Source organism: Pongo pygmaeus, chromosome 19 (genome assembly GCF_028885625.2).
Source record: "Pongo pygmaeus isolate AG05252 chromosome 19, NHGRI_mPonPyg2-v2.0_pri, whole genome shotgun sequence".
Taxonomy (NCBI): domain Eukaryota; kingdom Metazoa; phylum Chordata; class Mammalia; order Primates; family Hominidae; genus Pongo; species Pongo pygmaeus.
In genome coordinates this window covers 78,387,960-78,401,213 of record NC_072392.2, presented here as the reverse complement: position 1 = coordinate 78,401,213, position 13,254 = coordinate 78,387,960, and the positions used below count along the sequence as shown (strand labels likewise).

The following is a 13,254-nucleotide window of genomic DNA, read 5'->3' as shown; positions in this document are numbered from 1 at the left end:
GGGGTGCCTGTGGCCTTAAGGGGAGAGGAGACAACTGGGATGTGAATAAACCCGGCTTCCCTGGTGCGTACTTGGATGGTGAGACCAGTGAGGGGACTATCTGCAGGTACCACCCCAAACTTCAGACACACTGTGTTGAATACAAAAACTCCGCCCTCACCACCCCCGACTGGCAACACATGCTGAGTGCGTGCTAAGTTCTTGCCGAGTTCTTGCCAGTGTGGATCATCGTCTTCCACTTGGGGAGGCCAAGGCCACGTGCCTGACCTGCTCAGCTGCAGTTCCCCTCCCCAGGCTACCGGAGAAGGCTCAGCTGTCCCTCTTGAGAGGTGGTGGGAGGAGAGTGTGAGAGTGTGAAGAGACGCGCACCCAGCGCTGGGAGCTTAGTCACTGGGCTTCTCAGCTGTTCCCCTGCTGAGGACCTCAAGAGTCCTCCCAGGCAACAAGGTAAACAACCCTAATATAGTGGAAGAGGATAAATACTCCATGTCTCGCCCCTCCCATCCACTGCAAGGCAGTTGGAAAAGCTCCAAGCACAAGGCGTGGACTTCTCAGCACCAGAGCTGCAGCTCAAGCCCACCAGAGCTGGCCACTAGCAGAACCACTTCCTTCCGACCCCGGAGAATGCAGTGGGGATGGCTCTTTGGCAGCCCGCACAGCTGCCATTGGTTGGGCAGACAGCCCCTGCTTTCCCTCAAGGCAGTGGTGTCCTTTAGGGTTTTCAGCTAGAAGAGCAGGAGAAACAGTTCCCCAATTAGGGGATGGGGACCGGGAGGTGGATCAGGCATCAGAGGTCAGGCCGCACATCGGATCAGAGCAAGTCTGTGCCCCCCTGATGCTCCTTGGGGAGAATCCAGTGTGTAAGGTGTCACGTGGCGGTGCCAGCACTCCCTTCGTCCTCCTGATCTAGATGCTGATTGGCCATAGGTCCAGGGTTTGATGCAGTTTTTCTTTTTTTAAGGTTTTGTTTGATCTTTTTTCTTTTCTTTTTTTTTTTTGAGACAGGATCTCGCTCTGTTGTCCAGGCTGGTATGCAGTGGCATGATCACAGCTCACTGCAGCCTCAGCCCCACAGACCCAAACAACCCTGTTGCCTCAGCTTCCCACGTAGCTGGGACTTCAGGCACTCACCACCACACCCAGCTAATTTTTTATTTTTTGTAGAAACAGGATCTCACTGTGTTGCCCAGGCTGGACTCAAACTCCTGGGCAACCTCCCAAAGTGCTGGGATTACAGGTGTGAGCCACTGTGCCCCACCAGGATCCCATTTTAATAGAAGAAACAACTACTTGTTTATACACGCATAAAAAGTCCAGACTGGGTACAGTGGCTCATGCTTGTAATCCCAGTACTTTGGGAGGCTGAGGTGGGAGGATTGCTTGAGGCCAGGAGTTGGAGACCAGCCTGGGCAACGTAGCGAGATAGCATGTCTACAAAAAAGTAAAAAATAGAAATAAAAAAGAAATTTTAAAAGTCTAAAAAGATTTCTGTCAAAGGGCAGTTACCTCTGAGAATAGGACTGGGGAATGGAGACTTTTGCTTTTTTTGGTATCATTTGAATTCTTTTATAATGAGCCTATATTTGTTTGCTATTAAAAGTAAGATCAGGGCAGAGCACGGTGGCTCACACCTGTAATCCCAGCACTTCGGGAGGCTGAGGCAGGTGGATCACAAGGTCAGGAGTTCAAGACCAGCCTCTGGCCAAGATGGTGAAACCCCATCTCTTCTAAAAATACAAATATTAGCCAGGTGTGGTGGCAGGCACCTGTAATCCCAGCTACTCAGGAGGCTGAGGCAGAGAATTGCTTGAACCTGGGAGGTGGAGGTTGCAGTGAGCCAAGATCACGCCACAGCACTCCAGCCTAGGTGACAGAGCAAGACTCAGTCTCAAAAAAAAAAAAAAAAAAAAAAGAAGTAAGATCAGGCCGGGCCTGTGGCTCATGCCTGTAATCCCAGCACTTTGGGAGGCCAAGGGTGGTGGATCACGAGGTCAGGAGATTTGGCCAACACAGTGAAACTCCATCTCTACTAAAAATACAAAAATTAGCCAGGCATGGTGGTGGGCGCCTGTAGTCCCAGGTACTTGGGAGGCTGAGGCAGAATTGCCTGAACCCGGGAGGCAGAGGTTGCAGTGAGCCAAGATTGTGCCACTGCACTCCAGCCTGGCGACAGAGTGAGACTCTGCCTCAAAAAAAAAAAAAAAAAAAAAAAAAAAAAAGATCAGCCAGTGCGGCACTTATGCCTATAATCCTAGCACTTCTTTGTATACACCCTGTCTCTACAAAAAAAAAAAAAAAAATTAGCCAGCCATGGTGGCATACACCTGTGGTTCTAGCTACTCGGGAGACTGAGGTGGGAGGATCGCTTGAGCCCAGGAAGTAGAGACTGCAGTGAGCCAAGATCGTACCACTGCACTCCAGCCTGGACAACAGAGTGAGACCCTGTCCCCCAACCCCACAAGAAATGGGATCCTACTCTAGGGACTATTCTGTACCATGTTTTTTTAATGCAATAATATATCATGACAGATTTCCTTATTGGCACATATACAAATCTCTTATGCTTTTTAACGGCCATGTAGAAGTTCTTATCCTAGTCAGTGGATGGATTGACAGGATCCATGAATTCTAGGAACTTTATTCAAAAGAGTGTTTATCGGCCAGGTGCAGTAGCTCACGCCTGTAATCCCAGCACTTTGAAAGGCCAAAGCGGGCAGATCACTTGAGGTCAGGAGTTTGAGACCAGCCTGGCCAACATGGTGAAACCCTGTCTCTACCAAAAATATAAAAAATTAGCTGGGTGTGGTGGCGCTTGCCTGTAATACTAACTACTCGGGAGGCTGAGGCAGGAGAATTGCTTGAACCCGGGAAGCAGAGGTTGCAGTGAGCCAAGATCATGCCACTATACTCCAGCCTGGGCGACAGAGCAAGACTCCGTCTCGAAAAAAAAAAAAAAAAAAGTGTTTCTGTGTTGCATGTATGGGCAATCACACATTTTTAAAGAATAATTCATATCATTTACCAGATCCTCATAGGGGTCTGTAGCCCAAAAAGGGTTAAGAATCACTCCTTTTAGAACATCTGGCTCAAGTGTGGAGTTCTGGGAGCTTTGCTTTGGCTCTGCCGCTGATCTGGGATAATGTGGCCCTGGCCAAGTCAACCCAGCTGTCACCAAACACCTGCTCTGTGCCAGACAATGTGCAGGGGCTGGGGACAGAGATGTGAAATCCACAGGCCTGACCTGAAGGAACCCGAGTTGTAGTAGGGGATAGACATTTATATTGGGGTAAAGGTGAGCAGCCTTCAGTCCTGGACACGTGTTTAGAAGGAAAATAGCACAAGGATCAGAGGAAAATACCTCGACAGAGGTGAGAAAATAAGGCGGGACCCTCTAATATTCATTGGACATCTGTGCACAGTACTGTGGTAGTCCCTTTCACATAGTTTACATTCCTGGAATCTTCAAAAGAATTTATAGAATTGCTCTTACGCCTTTTTTTATTGATGGAATAAAACAGATAAGAATACCAAAGAAGAGGCTGGGCGCGGTGGCTCACGTCTGTAATCCCAGCACTTTGGGAGGCCGAGGCGGGCAGATCATGAGGTCAGGAGATCAAGACCATCCTGGCTAACACGGTGAAACCCCGTCTCTACTAAAAATACCAAAAAATTGGCCGGGCATGGTGGCGCCACCAGCTACTCGGGAGGCCGAGGCAGGAGAATCGCTTGAACCTGGGAGGCAGAGGTTGCAGTGAGCCAAGATCACACCACTGCACTCCAGCCTGGGCAACAGAATGAGACTCCGTCTCAAAAATAAAAGAATACCAAAGAAGGCTGGGTGTGGTGGCTCACGCCTGTAATCCCAGCACTTTGAGAGGCCGGGGCGGGTGGATCACCTGAGGTCGGGAGTTCAAGACCAGCCTGACCAACACGGAGAAACCCTGTCTCTATTAAAAATACAAAAAGTTAGCTGGGCATGGTGGTGCATGCCTGTAATCTCAGCTACTCAGGAGACTGAAGCAGGAGAATCGCTTGAACCCAGAAGGTGGAGGTTGCGGTGAGCCGAGATCACGCCATTGCACTCCAGCTTGGGCAACAAGAGCAAAACTTCATCTCAAAAAAAAAAAAAAGAATACCAAAGAAAACGAGGGAAGTTCAAGGAGGAAAAAGTGATCCCCAGTCCAGCGTGCAGGCAATTGAGGGCAAGGAAGTGGGTTCTGGATCAGGCAGTAGGCTCATTGCTGATAGTGCTTCCACCTGGGGATGCTCGATCCTGAATGTATTTTAAAACATTAGCATGGATGCCAGGCACAGTGGCTCACACTTGTAATCTCAACATGTTGGAGGCCAAGGTGGGAGAATCACTTGAGCCTAGGAGTTCAAGACTAGCCTGGGCAATATGGCAAAACCCCATCTCTACAAAAAATACAAAAATTAACTGGGCGTGGCACCTATAGTCTCAGCTACTTGGGAGGCTGAGATGGGAGGATCGCTTGAGCCCAGGAAGGTCGAGGCTGCAGTGAGCTGTGATTGTGCCACTGCACCCCAGCCTGGCCAACCAAGGGAGACCTTGTCTCAAAAAAAAAAAAAAAAAAAAAAGTTCAGCATGGAAAGGCCTTCAGGAGGCAGAGTAGCTGGCAGCTCTGGAGTCAGGCTTGCCTGAGTAAAAGCCCGGCTGTGATCTCTTATACCCAGTGACCTTGGGCAAATTACTTCCCCAGGCTTCAGCTTCTTCATCTATAAAATGGGGATAATGATCCCACCAGCTTACAGGCTGTTGTAAGATCTAAATAACTAATGCTTAGAAAGGTCTTTACCAGTGCCTGGGAAATGATAAGTGGGCATTAGATCTTAGTTCTCATGAATATCCTCATCGCAGTCCAGCCCCCTCATTTTACGGATGAGGAACACGGAAGTTCAGAGAAGAGGGGTGGCCAGACGGGCAGCCAGCTTGGTCTGGAAGGCTGGGCTGCTTTCTCCTCTGGCACCGACTTCTAAAGCACCTTGTATTTTGAAGTATCTCCTCCCTCCTCTTTGGTCTGGGTGGTTGGAAATATTTTTAGCATGGACGGGACACTCTAAGAGGACTTACAGATTTCTGCAAAGTTAAAGCCAAGTTTCCCCAACTCTTTTGGATCACAGCCCTGTTAATATCTCAGTCATTGTTTCAGGGCAACCCAGGCCAAAACAAATACCCAACAGTTCTGTTTATGAAGCAATGAGGTCGAATAATAAGTCTTTATCCTAACAACTTAGTAGCCATTTGAAAAGCACGACATAAGTTGAAAGAAAAAGGGTCCTTCCATTTCCAAACCGCCAGATTATTAATGGGATGTATGCCTAGTTGCACATCTCAACCCTTGAAATCAGATAGGACACCACCACCTTCATATCCCACATTTTCTCCTTGAAGTACTTTTAATCACAGTGACCTGCAAAAACCTAGCTTCATAGAGATACATTATCAAAGGGAATGTCGCATGCGTGATCGAACTTTGAAGCTGAACTGTCTCGAGCGAGTAGTTCATGCGGTATCCTGCAGATATTGCAGTGGCCGTTTCCCTCAAATGTCAGACATCCATTTGGCGCCTTTCTGAGTTATCTGCAGTGCCCCGGGGTGCCTCAGCTCAGTTTGGGGGTGGTTAGGCTGAAGACATTTGCTAACACGTCCTGTTGTTGAATTAGTTCCAACTCAGGTTCAGAGGCTTTTTAGAGCTGGAAACACTGGCAGAGTCAAAGTTCATGGGAGGTGATTAACCAAACCAGATATTAGGGAACCAGAAGGGCGACATTTTCCACTGATAGGCAAAAGTCCCAAAACCCCACAGTGTCACAGCTGTTTGCCAAGTCAGCAAGTCTGTGGAGATCGCTTCCAAGCTGGTTCTGTTACTGCCAGCGCCCCCTGGCGATGCTACTCAAGGCTTACTTGAGAACCATCAGCAGCCAGGAAGGAGGACAAGTCTATTAAGAAGCCTAAGAGGCTGCACGCAGTGGCTCACGCCTGTAATCCCAGCACTTTGGGAGGCCGAGGTGGGCGGATCATGAGGCCAGGAGTTCAAGACCAGCCTGGCCGATGTGGTGAAACTCCGTCTCTACTAAAAATACAAAAATTAGCTGGGTGTGGTGGCATGTGCCTGTAATCCCAGCTACTCAGGAGACTGAGGCACGAGAATCGCTTGAACCCAGGAGGCGGAGGTTGCAGTGAGCCGAGATATCACACCGCTGCACTCCAGCCTGGTGACAGAGCGAGACTCCGTCTCAAAAAAAAAAAAAAAGAAGAAGAAGAAGAAGAAGTCTAAGAGGCCGGGCACAGTGGCTCATGCCTGTAATCCCAGCACTTTGGGAGGCCAAGGTAGGCGGATCACCTGAGGTCAGGAGTTTAAGACCAGCCCGACCAACATGGTGAAACCCTGCTTCTACTAAAAATATGAAAAATTCGCTGGACATGGTGGCAGGTGCCTGTAATCCCAGCTACTGGGGAGGCTGAGGCAGGAGAATTGCTTGAACCCAGGAGGTGGAGGTTGTAATTAGCTGAGATTGCGCCACTGCACTCCAGCCTGGGCGACACAGCGAGACTCTGTCTCAAAAAAAAAAAAAAGGTCTAAGTGTCAGTCTAAGTATCAGCTTCTCTGATGTGAGCTGGAGGAATTGGGGAGCTAGCACTTCCTGAGTGCCCACTGGTTGCCAGGCCTGGTGTCAGTTACCATCCTTCCAAATCCTTGCTCTACCCAGGAGCAGATACCACTGTCCCTGCTGTTTGCTTATGGAAACAGGTGGATGGGAAGTCTGCTGCCTTGTTTTAAAAGGCTGAGCCAGGATCTAAGCCCAAGATGTTTATATCCAAGGCCTATTTCCTCCCACCAAGTTGCTGGTCCCTGTAGAAAGGAGTAGATGATCCCGGACCTGCCAGTCGGCAGTGGGAGTGGCCTTGGCCAAACCCCTCCGCAGAAGCCTCCTTAAGCTCCCAGATGCTGGGAGACAGCTGCAAACAGAATAAACACTGCTCTGTCTATGTGGATGTTTTAGTCCTCCAGGAAAGAAAAGTGTTGAGGCCGGGCGTGGTGGCTCACGCCTGTAATCCTAGCACTTTGGGAGGCCGACGCAGGCAAATCACAAGGTCAGGAGTTTGAGACCAGCCTGGCCAGCATGGTGAAACCCCGTCTCTACTAAAAAATACAAAAATTATCCGGGCCTGGTGGCACACACTTGTAGTCGCAGCTACTCGGGCAGCTGAGGCAGGAGAATCACTTGAACCTGGGAGGCAGAGGTTGCAATGAACAGAGATCACGTCACTGTACTCCAGCCTGGGCGACAGAGTGAGACCTCTGTCTCAAAAAAAAAAAAAAGAAAAGAAAAAAAAATGCACCCGATGGAGTCCAAATCTTGGTTCTTGACAGTCAGATAAGTCAGAAACCCAGCTTCTGAGAGTAGACATGGATGTTGATAAGCAAAAGGTCCCACATCCTAGAAATTGCCCAGACATTTAGCTGGAGGAAAAAATGTTCTGCGTTTGGCAGATTTGAGGGCGGACAGTGTGCCAGCAGCCAGGATGAGGAATGTAGGGGTTTTTTTGTTTCTTGGGGTTTTGTTTTTGTTTTTGTTTTTGTTTTTGAGATGGAGTCTCACTCTGTTGCCAGACTGGAGCGCAGTGGTGCGACCTCGGCTCATTGCGACCTCAGCTCATTGCAACCTCCAACTCCCAGGTTCAAGTGATTCTCCTGCCTCAGCCTCCCGAGTAGCTGGGACTACAGCCACGTGCCCTGTTGTTTTTTTTTTTGTATTTTTTTGTATTTTTTGTATTTTTAGTAGAGACAGGGCTAATTTTTGTATTTTTAGTAGAGACAGGGTTTCGCCATGTTGGCCAGGATGGTCTTGATCTCCTGACCTTGGTCTCCTTGATCCACCCGCCTCAGCCTCCCAAAGTGCTGAGATTACAGCCATGAGCCACCGCGCCCGGCTGGAATGTAGTGGGTTTTTTTTTTTATTTTAATTTTTTTTTTTTTTGAGACGGAGTCTCACTCTGTCACCCAGGCTGGAGTGCGCTGGCGCGATCTCAGCTCACTGCAAGCTCTGCCTCCTGGGTTCACGCCATTCTCCTGCCTCAGCCTCCCGAGTAGCTGGGACTACAGGCATCCGCCACCACACGCAGCTAATTTTTTTTTATTTTTTAGTAGAGACGGGGTTTCACCGTGTTAGCCAGGATGGTCTCGATCTCCTGACCTCGTGATCCGCCCGCCTCGGCCTCCCAAAGTGCTGGGATTACAGGCATGAGCCACTGCGCCTGGCGCAGATGTAGTTTTTATGTGGCTGTTTTTGCACACAGGCAGTACTCCAGAACTTTAAGTACAATAAGTTGCTCCTGATACCAAGGGCACGGGATACACAATTTAGCCTCTGAGGGTCCAGCAGGCCCCCCAGGCCCCTGCATCACCACTGGAAACAGCAGCAGCCTGTGTGTGTGGAGTACTAGGGTGCTGACAGGATGCCAGGGATCCAGCTCTGGTCCCCTCACCCTGTCTTAACAGCTGCTTCTGGGCCCTTGCAGGTGCGGCTGGAAGTATTTCGGGCAGAGGAGCTGATGGCATGTGCAGGATTGACCTCACCCAGAATTGTCCCTTTGTATGGAGCTGTGAGAGAAGGGCCTTGGGTCAACATCTTCATGGAGCTGCTGGAAGGTAAGGAGCCAGGTCCCACTCTTTCTCCAAATTCAGGGCCAAGAGTTCCCCCCTGAGTCTTGCCCAGGTTGGCCTTGGTCACTGATCTATCCATTGTTAATCTCTTGACCCTGTGACCCTGCTTTCCACCGCCTGCCCTGTGCTCTTGCCCTTGGCTGGCATGGAGGCTTGGGCAAGTCCCATGTATAGCCTGGCCTTTGGTCTCCTAGGTGGCTCCCTGGGCCAGCTGGTCAAGGAGCAGGGCTGTCTCCCAGAGGACCGGGCCCTGTACTACCTGGGCCAGGCCCTGGAGGGGCTGGAATACCTCCACTCACGAAGGATTCTGCATGGGGACGTCAAAGGTAAGGCCCAGGCCCCACGGCCCTGATCCCCAGCAGGCTCTTCTCTCACACCATCCTGCCTGATCTCCTCTCAGTTCTGGGCTAGGCTGGTCATCTCCAGTAGCAGGCCCTGAGTCAGGCTGACAGGACTGTGCCTGTAGGAAGGGGAATGATGTTCTCCAACCCCTTAGCCAAGCACTGTAGTTTCTGGTAGATGGTGGCCACAGAGAACCAAAGGTCAAGCTCCCACCCACTGGTGACCCCTGGTACGGGGTCGGCGCAGGCAAGCAGAGTGGCAGCGTTCCCAAGTAAACCCTGCTCCTGTCCCCTTGCCCTCAGAGATCCTGCCTGCCTCTAGCCTGAATTGATACCCTCCTCCCTTCCTCCACAATTAATGAAACTAATCAGAAGCAGCAGCTGCCACGTAGGGTCAGCCAGAAAATTACGTCACTGGAGGGCAGGCCAAACCGAGCCAGGGTGGGCTGGGACCCGGCATGACTCACCTGTTCCTCTTCCTCCCCGGGGCGGCCTGGCAGCTGACAACGTGCTCCTGTCCAGCGATGGGAGCCATGCGGCCCTCTGTGACTTTGGCCATGCTGTGTGTCTTCAACCTGATGGCCTGGGGAAGTCCTTGCTCACAGGTAAGGCCCCCCACCAACTGCCGTACCCCCCAATGCATTCATTCGCCAAATGCCTTCCATGCTTTCCAGAATGGGAATTGAGATGTGAACACTTAGGTCCACCTGTGTGTTTAAGCCCCGCAACCAGCCTGGATGATTATCAGGGATTTCTTTGTTATGTGTAAATGTGATAATGGATGTCAGGTGCTCATTGTCGATGCTCCTGTACACAGGGAAGAGAAGGGAAAGGCTGGTTGACTCTCCGTAGGTCCCAGGCCTTCTGTCTTGGAGGCCCCGTGGCTCCCCACCTCGTCTGGCCTTTTCAGGGGAGTGCATTGCCAGCCTGTGACCCCAGCTCTCCTGCGCCTCTGAGCACAGTTGGCTGGAAGCACAGTGGGCAGGCTGACCAAGGGGCCTGGGCTCTAAAGCCAGTGAAATATCTTTCTTTAACTCCTCTGATTATTGAAATAATCCATGCCCACTGTAAAGTATAGAGTTAAGCATATAAAAGAGGCAGAGAACAGAATTCTCACCATTCCTCTTACCCAGAGAGAGAATCACAAATTTTTTTGTTGTTTTCGTTGAGACAGAGTCTCACTCTGTCACCCAGGCTGGAGTACAGTGGCACAATCTCAGCTCACTGCAACCTCCGCCTCCCGGGTTCAAGCAATTCTCCTGTCTCAGCCTCCTGAGTAGCTGGGATTACAGGCGCCTTCCACCATGCCCAGCTAATTTTTGTATTTTAGTAGAGACGGGGTTTTGCCATGTTGGCCAGGCCAGTCTCAAACTCCAGACCTGGCCTCCCAGGTGGCCTCCCAGGTGATCCTCCCCACTTAGCCCCCCAAAGTGCTGGAATTACAGGCATGAGCCTCCGTGCCCGGCCGAATCATGAATATTTTAAATAACTCCTTCCAGGCTGTTGTTTTCCCTGTGCCTAGTTAGGGCCATTATAACACAATTTTGTGCCCTGCTTTTTTCATTTATAGCATTAAGGATAAAATGATTTCATTTTGACCAACAGAAAAAGAATCTTTGGAAGTATATGATTGTGTATTGTTAAAGGACTATGTTGGCAATTCTGAAGATGTAAATTGAATGTGGACACTTGACCTCCACCCGTGTTGTTTTAAGCCCTTTTAAAATAACTGTAGTGGGCTTTTTCTTGTTACAAAAAAAAATGTATCTTTTCTGATTTTTTTTTAACTTTTATTTTTTAGAGACAGAGTCTTGCTCTGTCACCCAGGCTGGAGTGCAGTAGCTCACTCATAGCTCACTGCAGCCTCAAGCTCCTTGGTTCAAGCAATCCTTCCACCTCAGCCTCCTGAGTAGCTGGGACCACAGGCATGCACCACCATGTCCGGCTCATTTTTTATATTTTTTGTAGATACACATGGGGTCTCAGTATGTTGCCCAGGCTGGTCTTAAATTCCTGGATTTAAGCATTCCTCCCACCTCAGTCTCCCAAAGTGCTGGGATTACAGGCATGAGCCACTGCCTGACCCTTTTTTCTAATATCTTTTGAAGAAAGTAGAGCTAAGCAAAAATTACAAATACAAATCACCAGGAAAAAAACCACTGTTCACATCTGCCATCTATCCTTTCAGTCTTTTATGCATGTAAGTTTTCTATTATAATTTTTAAATTTCACTTACTAGTATTTCAGGAACATCTTACCAGTAATTAGCCTTCTACAACCTAATTTGTAATGTCCAGCCCCTGCCCCATTTTCAAAAAATACTTTAAGGGTTTGGTCCAAAGGGCAGAGTCCACATCATGGATGCTCTGTTGCTTTGTACAAGTTCCCAGCAGAGTCCCCGCCTAGCTCCTCCCTACAAGTTTGACTTGGAGACTTTATTTCTGTATTTTAAGTACTTTAACATGGCCGGGCACAGTGGCTCATGCCTGTAATCTCAGCACTTTGGGAGGCCGAGGTGGGTGGATCACCTGAGGTCAGGAGTTCGAGACCAGCCTGGCCAACATGGGTGAAACCCCATCTCTACTAAAAATATAAAAATTAGCTGGGCATGGTGGCTCATGACTGTAATTCCAGCTACTCGGGAGGCTGAGGCAGGAGAATCTCTTGAACCCAGGAAGTGGAGGTTGCAGTGAGTCGAGATCGCGCCATTGTACTCCAGCCTGGGTGACAGAGCAAGACTCCATCTCAAAGAACGAAAAAGATAATAAAATAAAAAGTACTTTAACAGTGACAAATGTAAGATACCCCGAGGATTAACTAGGGTGGCCACTGCCTAGGCTCCTGCCCATCAGCATTCCAGGTGACTTTTTGTCTCATCCCCCTTCTCAGGGGACTACATCCCTGGCACAGAGACCCACATGGCTCCGGAGGTGGTGCTGGGCAGGCGCTGCGACGCCAAGGTGGACGTCTGGAGCAGCTGCTGCATGATGCTGCACATGCTCAATGGCTGCCACCCCTGGACTCAGTTCTTCCGAGGGCCGCTCTGCCTCAAGGTCGGTGACAGCACCCGGCATGGCCAAGAGGGGGAGCTGCAGGGCCCTGGGGCCCAGGCTGCAGGCTTGAGGGGCTGCTCTGCGGTGGCAGATGGAGCAAGGGGAGGCCTGGTCATCCATGTGGGATCCTAATTCAAATACTTGCCACCCAAATCTGGGGGTACGAGGGGAGATCCAGCTGCGGGGGCTCACCGAGTTCATGGCAGGTGAGAACTCTCTCCTGTCCATATCCTGGGCCCCATCCACCTGCCTCCTAACGGGCCGGGCCTGGAGGCTGTGGGCGTCTTGCTGCCTGGCTCTGGCCTGTTTTACTGGCTCCATTTGTCCCTTTCCTGGGAAAAGTGCCCTCACTGTAGCCCAGACCCCTCCATTCCTTGTGGTAGACCCCAGCACAGCAGGAGCAGGGGCTGGCGGGAGTTGCGCAAAGAGCAATAACAGCCGGGTATCAGGAAATGAGGGAAGGCAGGCCTCACCTGTTGTCTTTTGCCCCCCAGATTGCCAATGAGCCTCCGCCTGTGAGGGAGATCCCACCCTCCTGCGCCCCTCTCACAGCCCAGGCCATCCAAGACGGGCTGAGGAAAGAGCCCGTCCACCGCGCGTCTGCAGCAGAGCTGGGAGGGAAGGTGAACCGGGCCCTACAGCAAGGTAAGAAGAGCCCCGCACTGGCTGACCCGGGGGGCAGAGGACAGAGGAGGCAGGTGGGCGCGGGTCCAGAGCAAGACACCCCTCAGAGCCTTAGTTTCCCCCTCTGGATTATGGGGGTGCAGCAGCCTCAGGGTTGTTGGGAGATTGCGGCAGTGCCACGCCTTGACTCAGAGGCAGCGCTCAGGAGATGGGAAAGAGAAAACTCACACACGAACTCGAAGTGCTTTTTCCATTCTCCCACTCAACTACAATCAACCCAGAAGACTCCTGTGACCACATGTGTGGGGATTTCCACCCCACCAAGCCAGCAATCAGTTCTGCAGCAGCAGACACTAGCTGAGTGTCCTCTAATTCAGTTCTGTTCCAACACTATCTACCTGGAGGTAGCATCAGATCCCGCAGCAGGAGGGCTCGATCCCCAAGACTGCACCCCCTACCCATGCCAGTCTCAGGCCCGCGTGTTTACCTGTGCTTCTGACCAACTGGCTATAAGTCAGAGACCCCATGACCCTCTCCTTGGGGTCG

General features: G+C 50.7%; 1 protein-coding gene across 1 annotated transcript in view; it reads left to right on the top strand.

Moving 5' to 3' along the window:
- MAP3K14 (mitogen-activated protein kinase kinase kinase 14) overlaps positions 1-13,254 on the top strand; it is a 54,396-nt gene that overhangs the window by 33,525 nt on the left and 7,617 nt on the right. The window contains exons 7-11 of the mRNA XM_054460216.2: positions 8,546-8,675; positions 8,885-9,016; positions 9,532-9,636; positions 11,921-12,084; positions 12,579-12,729. Coding sequence (XP_054316191.2) covers positions 8,546-8,675; positions 8,885-9,016; positions 9,532-9,636; positions 11,921-12,084; positions 12,579-12,729 — 682 coding nt within the window. The remainder of the gene's footprint in view (positions 1-8,545; positions 8,676-8,884; positions 9,017-9,531; positions 9,637-11,920; positions 12,085-12,578; positions 12,730-13,254) is intronic.